At 38.2% G+C, this 17067-nt stretch overlaps 1 protein-coding gene across 4 annotated transcripts in view; it reads right to left on the reverse strand.

Annotated features, from left to right (window-relative positions):
- Positions 1-639: 639 nt before the first annotated feature.
- Positions 640-17067, reverse strand: part of cadm1a (cell adhesion molecule 1a) — a 320960-nt gene continuing 304532 nt past the window's right edge. For all 4 annotated transcript variants that reach the window (XM_088618972.1, XM_088618971.1, XM_088618970.1 and 1 more), the window contains 2 exons: positions 7577-7705; positions 640-4475 (listed from right to left, as the gene is read on the reverse strand). In XM_088618972.1, the coding sequence (XP_088475098.1) occupies positions 4357-4475; positions 7577-7705 (248 nt within the window). In that variant the 3' untranslated portion in view covers positions 640-4356. The remainder of the gene's footprint in view (positions 4476-7576; positions 7706-17067) is intronic.

Genomic DNA, 17067 nt, shown 5'->3' on the forward strand with positions numbered 1-17067 from the left:
TAAATGTCTAAATGAACCTGACCGTTTGAAAAGAATTCCCTTTTCTGCTGTATCCCAGAGGTCACCTCACAGCTTCTGCCTCCCAAGGGGGAGGTTCTGCATGTTTGTGTGAGGGGTTGTTACAACACAGGGGTACAGTAGCTCTACAGGTGTTTACTGCCTGAAACAGTTGAAACAGAGCTCTGTTATTAGTACATGGAACTGCACCTATATGGCCCCTTTTCCTGTTAACAAAGGTGCAGCTTTTCATAATTCCATGCCAGTATTTTACTTACTTTTTTATGTACCTTAAACAGCAGTTATTCTTTTTTAATAGTAATGCTTTGAATTCATACAACGTATGAATACAATCATGTAGAATCCTGCTTGCACGGGATAGTTGTTTAGAGTGTTGCAAAACTACAGTGAAGGAAGAGGGTTCGTAGCACAAAGCCATCCACCCAGGTGTCTGCTCCAAATTCCACTACACACAAGCAATGAGACTTCTGCGTTCGCAAACACATTGTTTGTACACATAAGAACTGGTTTTTCAAAACCATTTTATCCAGATTTTATTGACTTTATCCCAGAGCTAAATAGATAAATGTATTCCAAAAAACAAGGCTTAAATAAGGAGAAAAATAACGATGCCACAATTACTTTGGAACATTAATATCTCTTTTTTTATTAAGACAAGAACTCTTCAGTATTTTTTTGTAAAAATGTCTTTTTATGAACCAATACAAAATGTGTATGGGAACATGTGGATATTTTTTTTTCATTAATACACAGTAACATTGCCCAAGTACAGCAGAAAGACAAAATAATTGATCTAAAAACAGCTTGAGTGATGCAAGACCAAACCTCCTGGGCATAAGGAACGTTCATAAACCAAATCTCGATCAGTTCTTCATTACACACTTTGTGTGTGCATGTTGTATGCATGTGAGTGTATAAGATATATACACATGTGTATATATAATTGATTGTTGCACAGCAAGTTTGTTCTTTAAAGAAATGGAGCAATCTTCCTTAGTGAACTAGGTCTATACAAAGTAATACTTAACACATTTAAAACAGTGCACTGTATTTTAAGAAAATACATAAAACATGTACAACTAAATCTCAGAATTTGCCACATTTTTTTTTTCAATTTCTTCAACATATGGGGGCCTAGACTTTGCATTCTACCTGAGATGCAAAACACACCATTCAGTACACATGAACCTGAGACATGGCTAAAAACAACAATAGAAAGAGAAAATGATAAAAATCATATTGGTAACACTGTTGCACTACCATACAATTCATACCCTGAATTACAGTGGGCAGAAAAAGAAAAATGAAACAACTCAAATTCAATAGCAATTGTATACACCTCATGTTGAGTGTTTATCAAATTATGTTATCTTCCAGTTTAGGCTCTGTTCCATTCCTTTTTTGTTTGTAAGCGATACTGAGGTGTTCTTTTTCTGTTGTTGTTGTTTTTGCACTTGTTTTGGGAAGTAGAGTGAATTCCTCTTCTTTTTAAAATGACTTTTAAAATCCATCCTGTTCCCAAAAGGCCCCTTTGGTGGTTACAATTACAAAACCACCCCATGACACACTGAAAGTTGGTTCAACGTGTTACAGTAAAACAAATTATAACTTTGCCCTGTCGGTAATGCCTATATAACAATGGATGAATCCAATGGTTTTGTAATGTTCACCTACATTAAAATCATGACAAACGCTGTCCAGTTAGCAGAGGATGAATTCTGAATATCCAGTTTATATAGAAGCTGCCACACTTTTGACCCAAGCTAAATAATGCTCACTATTAATAACAAGTCACATTATCTCAAATTTTAATTTAAAATACTGTAACTTTATAGTCTCTGTTCTACATCACTTTGCTTTGTAGTAAAACTCGAAGAGAGGAAGCCATCAAAGGGTTCCTGAAATCAAAATATGCGTCATGTTATATTTTAAATACTCTAAGCACACGAGTGCCCCCTCCCCTCCCTTCCCCCTCCTTTTATGAACTAAGACAAACCGTTCTGCTCTTTTGAAATGATTATCATTTTTGAAAGAGTTTATGATCGGAAGTTTTAAGGCAGTGGTTGTTTCTCTCTTTTTTTCTTTTAAAGAATCCATTTGGAAAAAAAAAACGCACAGAAAGACCTTTACCTTCTTTTCCCACCCCTTTTCTTACCGAGGTTTACAGCACGTGTGTGTGTGTGTGTGTGTGCGTGCGTGTGTGCGTGTGTGGGGCAGGGGGCTAGGGCACGAGAAACAACCGCCAAGCAATGTTATGTTCTGTCCACTTTAGCACTCAGAAATTAAGAGAAAATATTTCAAGGTGGTCAAAACTTGATTTCTTTTTAGACCACCCGGCCAATTCCACCCCCTGGCCCTCTGAGGTGAAATTAAATCAAAAGTTGGGGAAAAGAAAGTAAAAGCAAACGCAACACCTACACTTATTTATGTAGGAGTAAGGTAAGTGGAGTCCAATTAGGAACGGCCCAGAGGACAGTTGTTCATTTCTGAGCAGACTTCGTTCTTTTTTGTTTGTTTTTCCTTGTGGATAGGAAAAGACTGCCTCCCCCTCCCCCATAATGCACCGGGCTCACGGACTGTACTGTCTGTGCCAGGGATACATGTGACTCTCTGGTGCCTTTAGCCAAGCTAGAGTGAGAACTTCAGAGTCAGCAGCTTCCAGACACACCGTTAAGAAAGTTCTCATTCTCTCGGTGCTCGTCAGTTGCAGAAAACTCTGCGCAATCCCTTCTCTCCGAACGGGTTTTTTTGAGAGGCGGCCTGGCCTTGTGTCTTTTTTTTGTCAGCATTTGTTAATTCTGAGCTTTTCAGTAGCAAATGATTTTAGAAAAAAAAAACAACATAGAACTATGTAATAAATATTTTGAACACCATTACGATCTGGCTCTCCTGGAAGCAATACCGGGTAGTATTTTGTTAAAAAAAATATAATTCAAATTACAGATCGCCTGTGACTTTCAAAACATTCTTCTAAAAAATACCGACTCAGTATTTCAATATCAAAGGGCACGCAAGTCAAGCTAAAGTATTTTTTATAAAGCTATTGGGATATGAAGTTCTTATTTTCCTTTCTTCTACCTTGGTACATACTTAACCGTGTGTGTTTATATTCACACTTTTCATTACAAGTACCTTCTTATAGAAGGATCTTTCCAAGTGATTTCTCTACTTTGGTAATAAAACGTTTTATGTCCGTTGAATTATATGTGCATGTCTCCAAAACCGATGATGCCACGTCAGTAGAGTTAATTATTTACAAATAGTGGTGGATAAGATAAAGGCTGGCATAAAAAAAAACATAGCAACCCTTGGTTGTTAATAATGCATAACAACTGGACTCCCTCTAGCATTATATAAAATTACTTTCTGGCATAATATTAAAGTGCAAGGACCTTAAAGTTACCATCCATATATTAAAATGATGCTAGGGCACAAGTTCCTAATTTCACAGTTTTTGGACATTGATCTCACTTAAAAATCGGCCATTGTTGAATTCAAATTTATGGGAAGTCCACCATTAAGACTTTGGCAAGAAGAAAGCAAACTCAAACAAAACAAATTTAGGCACCAGGTCCGCTGCAGTTGTCTTCATTTTTATGGGATGTGTAGTGAATGTGGTCCAAAAAACGCCGAGCTTAGAATTTGTTCAGCTGTGCCATGGATTTCAGCCAATGGAGTACAGGACTGGTTCACACGCACTGTTCGACCGAGAGGATTTCCTGAGCTGACGACAAAAGGCCCAGTGGCAACCGAACAAATGTGGTGAACGTCCTTCAATGCATTTTTTGTCAAAAGGAAAGAAAGGAGGTGCGAGACGACCTGGAACGTGCTGGTGAGAATGTGTCTGGGGAGAGAATGAGAAGTCACGGAGGCGTGCTGTAATTTTGCTCCCTTTGGAAAGCCGACCACAAGGGGATACAGGGTGGGGAGGTGCCGAAGAGGAGGGGGGGGCACCGAAAACCAAAAAATATATATACATATATATATAAAAAAAAATAGAACAAGGCACAGAATTTTCTGCAAATGGTTGAACTAAACTAAATCAAAGCCTTACCAGCTGTTTCTGAGGTGTCAAATGGTGAAGCTCACTACAGTGATTTCTTGGTAAAGTCCTTTCCCATAGTCCCACCCCCCCCCACCCCGCCCCCCCAAAAAAAACCCTACTTCCAGACACGCTGTCTTCCACTCCACACCTTGAGATGCACAGGGTGCCCAGAGACCACCTGAAACCCCACGCTTCTCCCCCTCAATCCTGACCCCAACCAGACTCCAGCGCACCCCCACCCCAACCCAACCAACCAAGTGCCCAGCATCGGACACCTCGTAACCCAAGCAGATTTAGATGTAATATTCCTTCTTTTCATCGGAGTTGTTGTGGCCACCCTCTGCGTTGATAATAGCGGTGTCGGCGTCGGCGGCGTCGTCTGCTCCTTTGGCTTCGTGCGTGAAGTAGGTGCCTTTGTGAAACAAGGCAAAAGCGACACTGTCTCGGTGCCAGGAACTCTCAAGAGCATCGCGAAAAACATTCGGCTTCGCTACCCAAGACGACGGTTTCCCTTCAGTTTTGCGTCCAGATTGCTTTCAGCTGCATTTGCTTGTAAGGAACCAGTTTGGAAGTACCAAACAAACTTTGACTGAATAAAGAAAAAGAAGGCCTAAGCGGCTATTTTTGGGTCCAGGAAAAGGGCACACAGCTAGTTTCCACGTGAAAACAATAAAACAAATGCGGATTTTGATAATAGCAGATGGACAGACAAACGTAAGGATGATGTTAGCTGCTTTGAGCACAGACTGATGTCAAATGCAAGATAACAGTTACAAAATGGGGATAAATGGGAGTAACGCCTCAAATTGCTTTCTGATAAAAACCTGTGCTGCATGTGCTAATTAAACCAGCAGACTTCATTCTCGTGGTTTTTTTTATATTTGGACAATAACACTCTTTTCATTCAAACACTTAAGGGAAAGCTTTTTCTAGTAATCTGTAATATACAAAAGAATCACAGCATCAAGGCTTATCGCTTTAGTTTGATGTTAGTAATCAAGGATTTATAATACAATAACAATTTTACCACCCAGAGGAAAATGTTCTTTGCTTTGACATGTAAACCAGTAGTTTTAGTTCTGGAAGTTATCCAGGCAGAACTTCACATTTCTTTTGTTACTCTGATATTAATGTTTTTTTTTTTGCCTCTACCAAAATAATAACCATGCATCTTTTCCACAAGTTAGAGCCGTCATGTGGTGATCTATGACAAAGTGGTGATCACAGAGTTATTTTCGCAAAATCAGACCCAGTCTAATTGCCATTTGTGGTAAAAAGGTCCTATTGTGAAAGGTGATATACAAATCCAGAATTGATTCTGACAAATCAGGGCTTACAAATTGTGTAGTTTGAATAGGGCTTAAGACTCTTTATTTACTCAATTTTTAATCCTACCACACCACATACAGTGATATGAAAGAGAAAGTACACCCCCTTATGAGTCTATGGTTTTCCATCTGAAAACATGTCTGACCTTCACCTAGTCCTTGCCAAGTCCAGACAGAAGATAAATCTGACCTCACGTAACAGAAAACACACAAAATTTACTTTGCCGTGATTTATTAAACAAAAAAGTCAGCCAACATTCAGTAGCATTAATTGAAAAAAAAATTGTGGACCCCAACTGGAACCCCCTTTATCAGCAATAAATTGAAGTAAACATTTCCTGTGAGAGCCGATCAGTTTCTCCCATCGCTTGGGAGGACTCCTCCTCACAGACACTGCTTCAGCTCAGTGATGCTTGAGAGTATTTGTTTATGCATGGCTCTCTTTAGGACCCACCACATCATCTCAATGGGGTTGAGATCTGACTTTGACTTCCAAAATTTTGACCGTTTTCTATTTTAGCCATTCAGTCTTCGATTCACTAGTGTGTTTTGGATTACTGTCCTGTTGCACGATCCACTTTTGGCTAAGCCTTTCCTGTTGGACACCAGCAGGAGCTTGACAGTTGGTTCGAGGGTCTTGTGGTCATTTTGCAGTGTTTGGTTTTCGCCAAACATGACGTTTTGCATTATGGCCAAACAACTCCATAACACTTTCATCTCATCGGTCCGGTCCAGAGGACATCGTTCCAGGAGTCTTGTGGCTCATTCAGGTGCAAATGTAAGCCATGCAGTAAAGTTCTTTTTGGAGAGAAGGGGTTCTCTCCTACGACAAAAGCACTTTTTGATGATCAGCTTATAATGTGCATGTTTTAATGCACCTAATTGTGATTACCTCCTTAACTGATATACAGTAGAAGCAGTAAGGGTGCACTTACTTTTTCACACAATGCATCTGAATGTTACCAATTGTTTTGTTTAATAAATGATGATGAAGTAAAATTTGTTTATGTTATTTGTCACATGTGTTGGGTTTACCTACTGTTAGGACTTGGTGAGGACTAGGTGAATGTAAGATATTTTTTAATACGTAAAACCATAGAATCTTAAGAGGGTTTACTTTCTTTTTCTCATCATTGTACGTAAAGCATAACTTTAACTAACTTTATATTAAATTAAATAAATAATAAATAAATATTAAATAACTTTAATTAACTTTCATTTCCCTGAACATTTTTTTTTTCAGTTTTTGATGTCCATGGCCATGACATTCTTTGTAAAATCAATCATCACTCTGGTAATGGAGGCAATATCCCCGGTAATATAAAGAAAAAATATGGAACTTGGTGTCCATGAGTAGTGAGAGGATTTCAAAGACATTAACTGCAAGATTGATGATGGCTCAGGTTACAGGCTTATGAAAATGAAAAAGTTCCTTCAAAAAAAAATTCTTACTGAAAAAAAACCATAATGAATAACAGTGCTAGTTGCATGTTCTTAAAATCCAGGCAAAAATGTTTTGCCTCATCAAATCTCAACAGAAACATAATGTACTTAACTCAAATGTGGCTATAAACACAAACCATTGTAAGTAACCAATGAATGAAAAAATGTATTAACATCATAACTTTTAGATATTTGATGTCAAAATGAGTGGCAGAGAATTATAGTAATGTTAAAATGATAGACTTTGGCTGGGTGAGATTCAAGTGTAAAACATACATTAGATCGATCTATTTTAATATGAGGCAATGAATTTGCTTGACAATTTTGCTCCTGGCTCTGTATCTCAAATAAGACAATACTGTGATGTACACAGCAAGCTGTCTCTTGTGTATATTTTTACTTGATGCATAACTATGACATTAATAACATTTTGAAACACTGTCAATTGTTTTTACAGATAAAATCCTCTGGTGCTTGCATAAAAAAATATTCTCTTTCTGTTGAGGGTAGTCCATAGTCATGATAGCACTAAAATAAAGACTGCTTGGTCCTGATCTAGGACATCATTACCAGAAGTAGTTGACTTGAAAAGACCCCACATAACTTGCTTCTTTTGGTAATTTAAGTATTACTTGGATTAGGTGACCGACTGTTGAGACAACTAAATGTATGTCTAGTAATCGGACTTGACATATCCAGTCTGTGAATGTCACACAGCATGCTGAAGTAATGCAACACTTACCTTTGTGTCTTGCGAAGTATCGTCCCAGAATGATGAGCAGGCATAGCATAGCGAAAACAACAACAGCTACAACTCCTCCTATGACAGCATGGTCAACTGTTCTGGGCACTCCTTCACCTGCTCTTGAATCTGCAATCACAATGAAATCTCATCGTTAGCTAGCAATTTAAACAGTTCAACATGCGCTGAAGAACACAGCCAATGGCAGTAGATAATAATGCATCACAGTATTTATTTAACGGACTTCAATATTTTCAGATTTATACATAGTCAGCCAAAGCGGAGGACTTGGTTACACTCTCATTTTCGTTGACAGAACCCCATTTACACAATGGAGTTTGAAAAATAACCTACTGTAAATGAAAAAAACAGGCCATCTATGCAACCAGAATAACCAAAATATTTTTGAAACGGGAGCATATTAAAGCATTTTAAAATCATAGAATGATAGATTGGATATTCATGTTTCCAAATTATTTTGCTCCAAAACAGGGTAAGTAGTCATAATAAATAATGTTGAATGATGAAATATATTATACTACTGTAAATATGATCCTTAGACTTTGGGCAGAGCTATGTGAAGGTACATATTTCTGGTTTCTGAGTGGTATTAAGGCTTTTATTGTACAAGAAAAAGCAGGCCAGTCCCAATAGAACATATTCTATATGGTACCTGTTAGGATAATGGCAAATACAAGAAAAACGTTTCCACAGTTCCTGCTGGGCTCATAAAGGAAAATATGATTTCACAGCTGTAGAAATGTACTGCTTTATAGAGCCCCTCGTGTATGAACTGAACTGCCTCTTAACACATTACACATTGTTTTTGCGGATTTGACTGAAACAATGCAAGTATTTGTCAACGGAACAGCAGTTAATGCCCCTGGTCATTTTCTGTTTTGTAACACCTTACAGTCCATAGGACTCCTGTCGACATGTTTTGTAAAACAGGATTTATGCAGCATTCAGCAATCTGATCTTTTATTCACACCCAAGCACAGTGGATTACACCTGATACCCTCATTTCACATAAACGCACGTACGAAGACAGGTGTACATATTCTCAGCAAAGCCTGAATAATTGCTCGTCTCATGAATGCAGAGAATATTCTTGACCTTTCAAGACAAATATTGAAAGTAAAAGAAACTTGATGGGCATCTGAAACAGGAACAGAAATGCCATGTTGGAGATAAATGACTATTTAAAAATAGAATGACTTACAAAGATTAGACAAATGTCATTGCTGATGTAAGAATTTGCCTTGTCAGCACACACCACTGCATTTCAGTTCCTCCATGCTGTCTGTAGATGTAGCCGAACACAACATGCCTTTTAAAGAAAATTAAATCAATTTTCCTTATCAATCAGGATTTCCGCTGTTTCTAAAATGTAAATGTTAATTTATGGCAATGTAAATGTTTTTTTTTTCCTTTCATTCAAACTGTGGTCCAGTCCACTGTACTGAGTCTTTGAACTATTTTGCTTAATTACTGTACTTAATTAATCCCTTCCCCTCAGTAATTTCACCCTCTTTGCTTTGTCTTTCATTTGCAAACTTCCTTGGGCTTACATGACTTACTTTTTTGCTCTCAAGTTTGTGGTTGAAATAAATTGTATTAAAAGGCTAGGAGATCTGGGGAACTCAGGGGTCACCTGTCTTCATATTCCAATTGGGGCTGTTTTATAAACCTCTCGCCATCGGTGTTATGTGCACTAGCATCTTACATTGTTAGGAAAGTTAAAAAAAGAGAAAGGGTTTTGTAAAATGTTCACTGACAGTTCCATTAAAGTGATATACTAGGCATACCTCAAAATTTAAACAGAGCAGCACCCGAAACAGTAAAATATTCCAACTTGTACATGATTTGTGAAGTGATATTTGAAGGATCTCAACTTCAATCTTACTGTGCAAGCACAGCTCAACAAATAAATCTGCCCTCCTGCGCTGTCTCCAGTCAAAGCGAAAGAAATACATTTTGCCCGCAAGACTAAAAGTGCGAATCTCAGTCAATTTTTAAGAAAGATTTATAACTATCTTGCTAAAGAACAGGGCAGGTCTTTGAAGCTCCCAACCCTAATAATATTTGAAGTGTATTGATCAAGTGTACGGATCCATGTCAGCCAAAGTTAATGGTGGTTTGTGGAGCTGAAACCAGAGAGCCTGCTTTGCTGCATAAAAATAGGACCTACATTTTCTATCAATATCTTTAATTTGGCTCTGAAATTAAGTGTACTGGGTGGAAGATGGGGGAGGGAGAGCAGTCGTTGGGGGTAGGGGGACAGGTAATGACTTTTCATTTGAAAGCAACACAAAATGTTCTCCCAATAAAATTAAAATTGAGACGGAAGCACTGGGGAAAATGGCAAAGAGAAACAGCCGAGCTTTTGTAATCCGGTCGCACAGGGTCCTTCAGATTTTCCATTTACAGCTCGCAATCTCCTGCGCTCATCTCTGTGCTAAAACGGAGAGCAATGAATTTCCTGTGGGAGTTAAAAAGAAAAACGGCGGGCCACGACTTATTAAGAATAACAAAGGCGAGAAAGCACACAGCTTGATAGAAAGGAATGGGCATACACAATTCACCTGTCTCTCCTCATAAATAGCTTTGAAGCAAGACCCAGGGAATAATACTACAGTGCTACCTGCCAGACACAACGAAACATTACTTGATAATCTTAATAGGTTATTTTGCCTTTAGATTTTCTTTCCATGGGGGCAGATTCAATTAAAGTCGCCAGAAATCCTTCTGACACCTAATTCGCTCTTGTCGGAGTAGAGGTAAAGACGTGCTTTAACACAGTTTCCTATTAAGATGTTAATGGGGAATGGTTTACGCTGGCTTCAAGAAGCAGCAACAGGCCACGACGTGAAATAAACAGCGTCCAATGAGGATGTCAAAGATTTCCCTGTTTCGGCGTAATGTCTCGCGACTGGCAGTACTGAATCCGGCAGCGAAGTCCTGCAGCATCGCCTGTGTTTTTTTTAGATATCTTGAATCAGTCTTCTAAAAGCTTCCAAACTCACTTGATCTGACTATACATACCTGATGGAACAGGGCAGGGCTTATGCCACGCCGGAAGGAAAAGAAATGAAACACAATGTCTCGGCTGTGGAGCCTTCTTCAGGTGTGAGGCAGAGAGGGACAATAGCAGATGATCTCACACCTCTCTCCTCCTGTTCTCCCTGAGTTTGGACACTCAATTTCACCTGCTTCATGCCCATTTCTCCACAGCTCCCTGCCCCTTCTGCCTGTCTTCTGTTCTCATGTGCTTTATTTATCTGCTACTGTCCCTCTCTGCCTCACACCTAAAGAAGGCTCCACAGCTGAAAAGTTGTGTTTCTTTGCACTTCAGCAGGGAATAAATCATTACCCGTTCCTTTGCAGCCTACGCATGCTGATGCAGCTCCCTGCTCAAACTTTTACACATACTTAGCGCTAATTAACACAGATAAGAATGTCGGTTGCTGTCCTCCTCCAGTGCAAGTTTCCATTTATCACAGCCAGTGCCAGCATCAAACGCAGAATATCTCAGTTTTCACTTGGAAGCAGGAAAGGAGAGCGAGTCTTAAAACAGCAAGATTCAGCATGTTCACAATAATGTACAACCCAGCACGACAAAATGAAAGTACTCAATTGTCTAAAACACACATGCACACATAAAGTCCTGCGAAACAGTGAGAGAAGGAGCAGCTTCAACAGAACAGAACCTGCAGGAGGGACTGGAAACACCAAGGACTTCAGAAGCGTATGATTGAGCCAGACTATTCACAGGCTTATAAATCAGTCAAGATCTTTACAGGCCACCAATGAAGAGATTCGAGAGGAGGAGTAATATGCTGCCAGGGCCTTGTGAGTAAGAAGGCTAGTTGCTGGGTTTTCAACTAATTGAGGAAGGTGCAATTCTCACAATTCTGTGCTTTTGTCATTCTGTAAAGTGCTTTGAGAAGCCACCTTTAAAGGCGCCATATAAAATAAAGTTAATTCTTTATAATAGTAGCTGTGAAGCTGTTTAAATACAGAAGAGAATTGGTAAATATTAGCAAAATAAAGAAGTAGACATAGAAAAACCTATACACTGCTATGAGAGTACAAAAGTGAGTCTATAGACCTTCCACTTGGCTACTGCGCTTATTATTGACTAGAGTTTCACAATATACTACTGCAAATGTGCTGACAGCTGAGCAGGGGGCTAGTCAGTGGTCACTGGTTTCTACTTCTCTCACCTTCAGTGTTAACGACAATCCGTGAAGTTTTCACACCTCACAGGGAACACCTACCTATAAATTAACATTTCACTTCAATTATTCCACCTGTCTGCTTACTAGCAGGAGAAATCATTATGCCTGACAAGGTTACTCAGAAGGTGTGCACCAAGTGATAAGGTGTCTTGTCACCAACATGTACAGATCCTAGGGTGCCCAGGGCTTTTATTTTTAAGTTGGCTTCATGCTTTGTTAGCCTAATTAGATGTTATTCCCCACCTTGTTTTTTTTATGAAGCGACCACTCAGAAGCTGCCAGATTCAGAAATCAAGGCAATCTATTAAACCGAGACTGAGGAATTGAAATACCTCGTCTTCAGACAAATGTACAATTTATGTAGAAAAAGTAAGCACGCATCTGGGAAATGCTAATTTCACTAGAATTTCACTTCATTGTTGCTAACGGTAGAAGGTTTCGAGATTGGATCATTGGTTTAGTACAGATCACAATAATGCGGAGCTGAATACATCCACATCAGAGAAAAATAAACAGCGGGACAGCACTGTAATAAAAATTAACTGACACTCGTTGAATGCAAACCTCCTTTCAAAAATGACTGACACCATCGGATAAAACTACAGTCTTCACCACTGCGATCAAATGTAGGTTTTTCCAAATTAAGCTTTATTTAAAACAAGAGGAGTGGTGGGAGTGAGTACTGTATAAAGTAAACACAGAGCTGCTTTCTGAAAGCTCACTCACTGAAACATCTTCAGATAAATGTCTTGATGGCTTTTTCAGATCATTAAACTTCCAGTAACCCAGTGAGCAAGATGGGCTGCAGGTCTTCTTAAGTTCTTAAAACTATTAAGAAATTTTGCTACAGCAGACAATAAAGCAAGTGCTCTGAATGTCCATTTATTCATGCTCTGTTCTACACAGTAATATTTTATAGTGAAAACTAATATTTCCTACGCTGGAATGCCATAAAAATGTACTGAATGCAAAAACAATCTCTGTTCTGTAAAAAATCCACCTTCACAAGAGAAAAAAACACAAGAGCAGTGTGACTGAATGAAATGCTCTAAAGTGCATCGACAGCTTCTGAATGGTACAAAGTTAAACCTAACATCTTTCTGCAAACTATAATGCACAATTTATGTGCTGATTTTAACAGATTGAAAATAATTTAAAAAATGAACGTGGCATGTGCAAAACTTCATTCATTACTGCTTTCTTCAATTTGTGATTTTCAAAGGCCCCATAACTTGATTGACTCATTAGGCCTTAAATTAAGTCAGGTGAAGAAACTTCCAGGGTTAAACAGACCCTTCTAACCCCTCAGATTGTGCCTGTTGTTCTGCCTACTTTCAACAACCATGGGTTCCTATAACCAGCTGTCTGAGGATTTGAAAATAAAGATAATTCACTCTTACAAAGCAGGGAAAGGCTATAAAAAGGTCTCTAAAGGCTTTCTGCTTGCAATTTCAACTGTCAGAAACTTCATTTTGAAATGGAAGTTAAAGGGATCTGCTGGAGCCAAGGCAATATCTGAAAGACCCAGAAAAATCTGATAGAAAAACTGGTCAGATATGCGAAGCAGAACCTAAAGATCCCTGTAAATGACCTGTAGGAAAGTTAAGCAGAAATTGGAGTAGTTGTCCATAAGTCCACACACAGCGCTGCTAACGGAAAAATGATCTGCATGATCCGAGAGTTGTCGGAAGGAAAAACCTTCCTATGACGTTATCACAAAAGTTAACATCTTAAGTATGAAAAACAAAACCTTGATAAGCAGCAGACTTTTTGAAACAAAGTGCTGTGGACCGATGAAATGAAATGTGAACTTTTTGGCTACAACCACAGAAGACACATTTGGAGAAAAACATTTGAAGAAAAGAACACGCTGCTAACCGATAAGCATGGGGGTGTATCTATTATGCTATGAGGTTGTGTGGCAGCCAGGAAATATTGTGCCTGTGGAAGGAAGAATGGATTCAACAAAATATCAACAAGTCGTAGAAGCTAATGTCCCAGGGTCTGTGAAGAAACTTGATTGAAAAGTGATTGGATATTTAATTTAGGCAAGTATCTAAAACATACCTCAAAACCTACCATGAAGTACTTACAGGAACCAAAGACTAAGGTTTTGGAACAGCCTTCACAGTCCCCAGACTTGCATATTCTTAAAAGTCTGTGGGGAGATCTCAAACATGCAGTGCACACAAGAAGGGCTAAGAATATTTTTGAGCTATAAAAGGAAGAGTGGGAAACAATTCCAAAATCAAGAAAAAAAAAGACTCTTTTGGAAACAGACCGGGTGCCCAAACGTTTGCATGTGCCATATTCACCATTTCATTATTTTGAATATCTACAAAACTGTAAATACATACTAATCTGAAAGATGTCAGATGTTTAAGTTTGTACCACAGAGAGTTTGCGTCACTCTTTTTTACTACAAGATTCACTGAAACATACAATTTGACTAGGGGTACCTACTGTACATCTTTGCACACAACTATACATCTTCAAGATTATTCAACACTAATCAAGCACAGAGTTTAAAATCATTGTTTATCAACTGCTTTAAGATCCTGTTGCCACCAAAAGTACGTAAAAGTACGATTGTACAGTTACCAGTTTTTACTGAAATAGCTAATCTTTTCTCAAAACAGGTAAACTGTACCGTGGATGATGTACTGTTTCCTTAAAATCAGTTGTGAAGCACAATGAAGGAATATGAAAGCTATAGGAAACATTCACTAAAAACCATCAATGATAAATTAATCATAGTAAAGTTTCCTCTGCATATGTGTACATATATAAATAATTTATCTTTATTATTACAATAACGATATAACATCTGTTTCTAACTGCAAAGCTGTCAAAGTTTTTGTACAGGTTTCTTCCATTTTTAATTCTATTACATCACTTCTCCATGATTTCTACTGTATCTTTCCTTTCTGGTAAGAAATGGGTGTTAATGAACTCGAATAACAAAATTACAAGCAATGCAAAAAACATTTTTCCTTCACAACAGTTCATACAGAATATGGAGTTTGTGTGTACGAATGAACAGCTATGTTTTTGCAAGCTGTTATAAGTAAAGAAGGTACTTTCTTCCTGAATTCAAGCCGAGCAGAATAAACATGGTGTTGTCTGAGGCAACTTGTCACAAGGAAGAAAGAACCTTACAGACAGCACCATGCTTCCAGACTGCAACAGAGGTAGCTGTTAAGCCTGTCATTCTTGACTGATTCAAGCACAATGCAATTATAAACCATGCGACTCAGTCATAACCTGCCTACAGCTAATAAAATGTTTTAGCTCTTTGCTTAAGTCTACCAGCTTTGGAAGTCAAGATGAAGATCCTGCAACAGTTTAAAGAGAGAGTGTTGTCAAAGTTATAGAATATCTAGTGGGGATGTATTATTAGGAGCTTGTTCTGGAAATGCTTCAGTTCATCAAAGAGAGGAAGACTGAAAAGGAAGCAAAGCCTAAATTCTTATTGTGGTTTAATGTAAAATCAGAGTTTAGTTCATGGCAGCATTATCAGAAGAGCAAAAATAACAATGATGTTAAAGGTAAGTTTCTAAAACAGGCATGTCACCCTCAACATGAGATGAGAAAAAAAAACTAATCAAATAAAAAGGCTGCATTTGAAAGGTAATAATTTAGTGAGAACCAATTAGATACTGGATTCTAAAGAGACCAGCTGTGTTTTATTAACTACTGCAGGTAGCGAAATGAATTGCAAAAGTTCATCTGTCAATTACCTTTGAAATAGGACATTCAATAAAAACCATGTCTAATACTAGACAGGTTTAGATTCAGATTATATATCTGTATGTCAGCTGTAACATTAAAAAAAAGCTTTCTATGTCATGAAAAGATTAATTTCAATTCAGTCAAGTCAAGCAATGGGTTCTTTTAGCAAAGGTTTTCTTCTCAAATGCAAACCTACACCCTGCAGCAGTCACTGAATAATATACATGCAGTATATGCCACTGCATAACTCTGCCAGTACTTAATTTTCATGTAAATTAGTATGGCTGATGTGATATCCATAAGGGTCTGCCGTCTAATTTTTAATGCCCCCACTACCACATCCATTAGTGAGACCAGTGCAGCAATTTCAAACACAGTGTAGGAGTACAACAGAGGTTTAATTGTATAGAAAGTGGCCCAATAAATAAACAGCCTATTTTGAGTACTTCCTGCACTGCAATTTCCTGCATTGCTACAAAATGGCACATATCAAAGCGTTCTTTGCCTTTTTGCTCAGTGTTACTAATCCTTTCAAAGCACATTCCAACAGCTAATTAAGGTAAGACAGAACTCAGCTCAAATGTACCCATCTGAGCACAAAGATCACTGATCTCCCTGTTATTCGCTTATCTGTAATGAAAGGAGAGGAAAAGTCTGCTGGACCAGTTTTTGTAATTGGTTATTTGATCTTCACACTTGGACAGAAGTGAAGGTGGACATATCTGTAATAATAATAATAATAATAATAATAATAATAATAATAATAATAATAATAATAATAATGTTATTTTAAATAGAGCCTTTAAAGGTGTATTCTCAAAACGCTTTACAGAATTACAACAACAAAAAAAGATAAAACACAATTACAATATACAGAGGAGACTGTGGGTGGTGGTACTAAGAAAAGCAGAGGGGTGAAGAATGAAACCAGTTAAGTAAAGGCTCTTCTAAAGAAGAAGGTTTTGAGTCTGGAAGAAGATTAGAGAAGGTGACTCTCTGATATTCTTGGGGAGAGAGTTCTAGAGCTTGAAGGCATATTAGGAGAAGGCCCTGTCACCCATACAATGTAGACGGGCTTGGGGGACAGTTAGGAGACCAGAATTAGAAGAGCGAAGGTTGCGAGGTGGGCAGTAGGACGATAACAGTTCAAACAGGTTTTGAGGTGCCAAGCCATGCAGCAGCCTTATAGGTGAGCATGAGGATTTTAAATATCCAAAGATATGTGTGTGTGTGTGGTACCATAAAAAGTTCCAGAAGAGCACGCTGTGTTTAATTTTCGGTCTTGCAGAACAAAGACAACAGTCCTGTTCCAAAAACTTGGGCCAATACTAGCACTTAACAATGAAGTGAACAAGTAGAAAGGCCAACAGTTACAGTCATCTTTTTGAAACTGGAAACAAATAATTAAAGAGTATATACTGTACCAGCTACAAAGCTGGTTTAGTCACATTTGCTAATCAGAGCTGCAAGAAAATAAAAAAAACGGGATTTCGGACAATAATAATGAGTAAAAAAATA

Source organism: Lepisosteus platostomus, chromosome 25, assembly GCF_059453375.1.
Source record: "Lepisosteus platostomus isolate fLepPlt1 chromosome 25, fLepPlt1.hap1, whole genome shotgun sequence".
In the NCBI taxonomy this organism is placed as follows: Eukaryota; Metazoa; Chordata; class Actinopteri; order Semionotiformes; family Lepisosteidae; genus Lepisosteus; species Lepisosteus platostomus.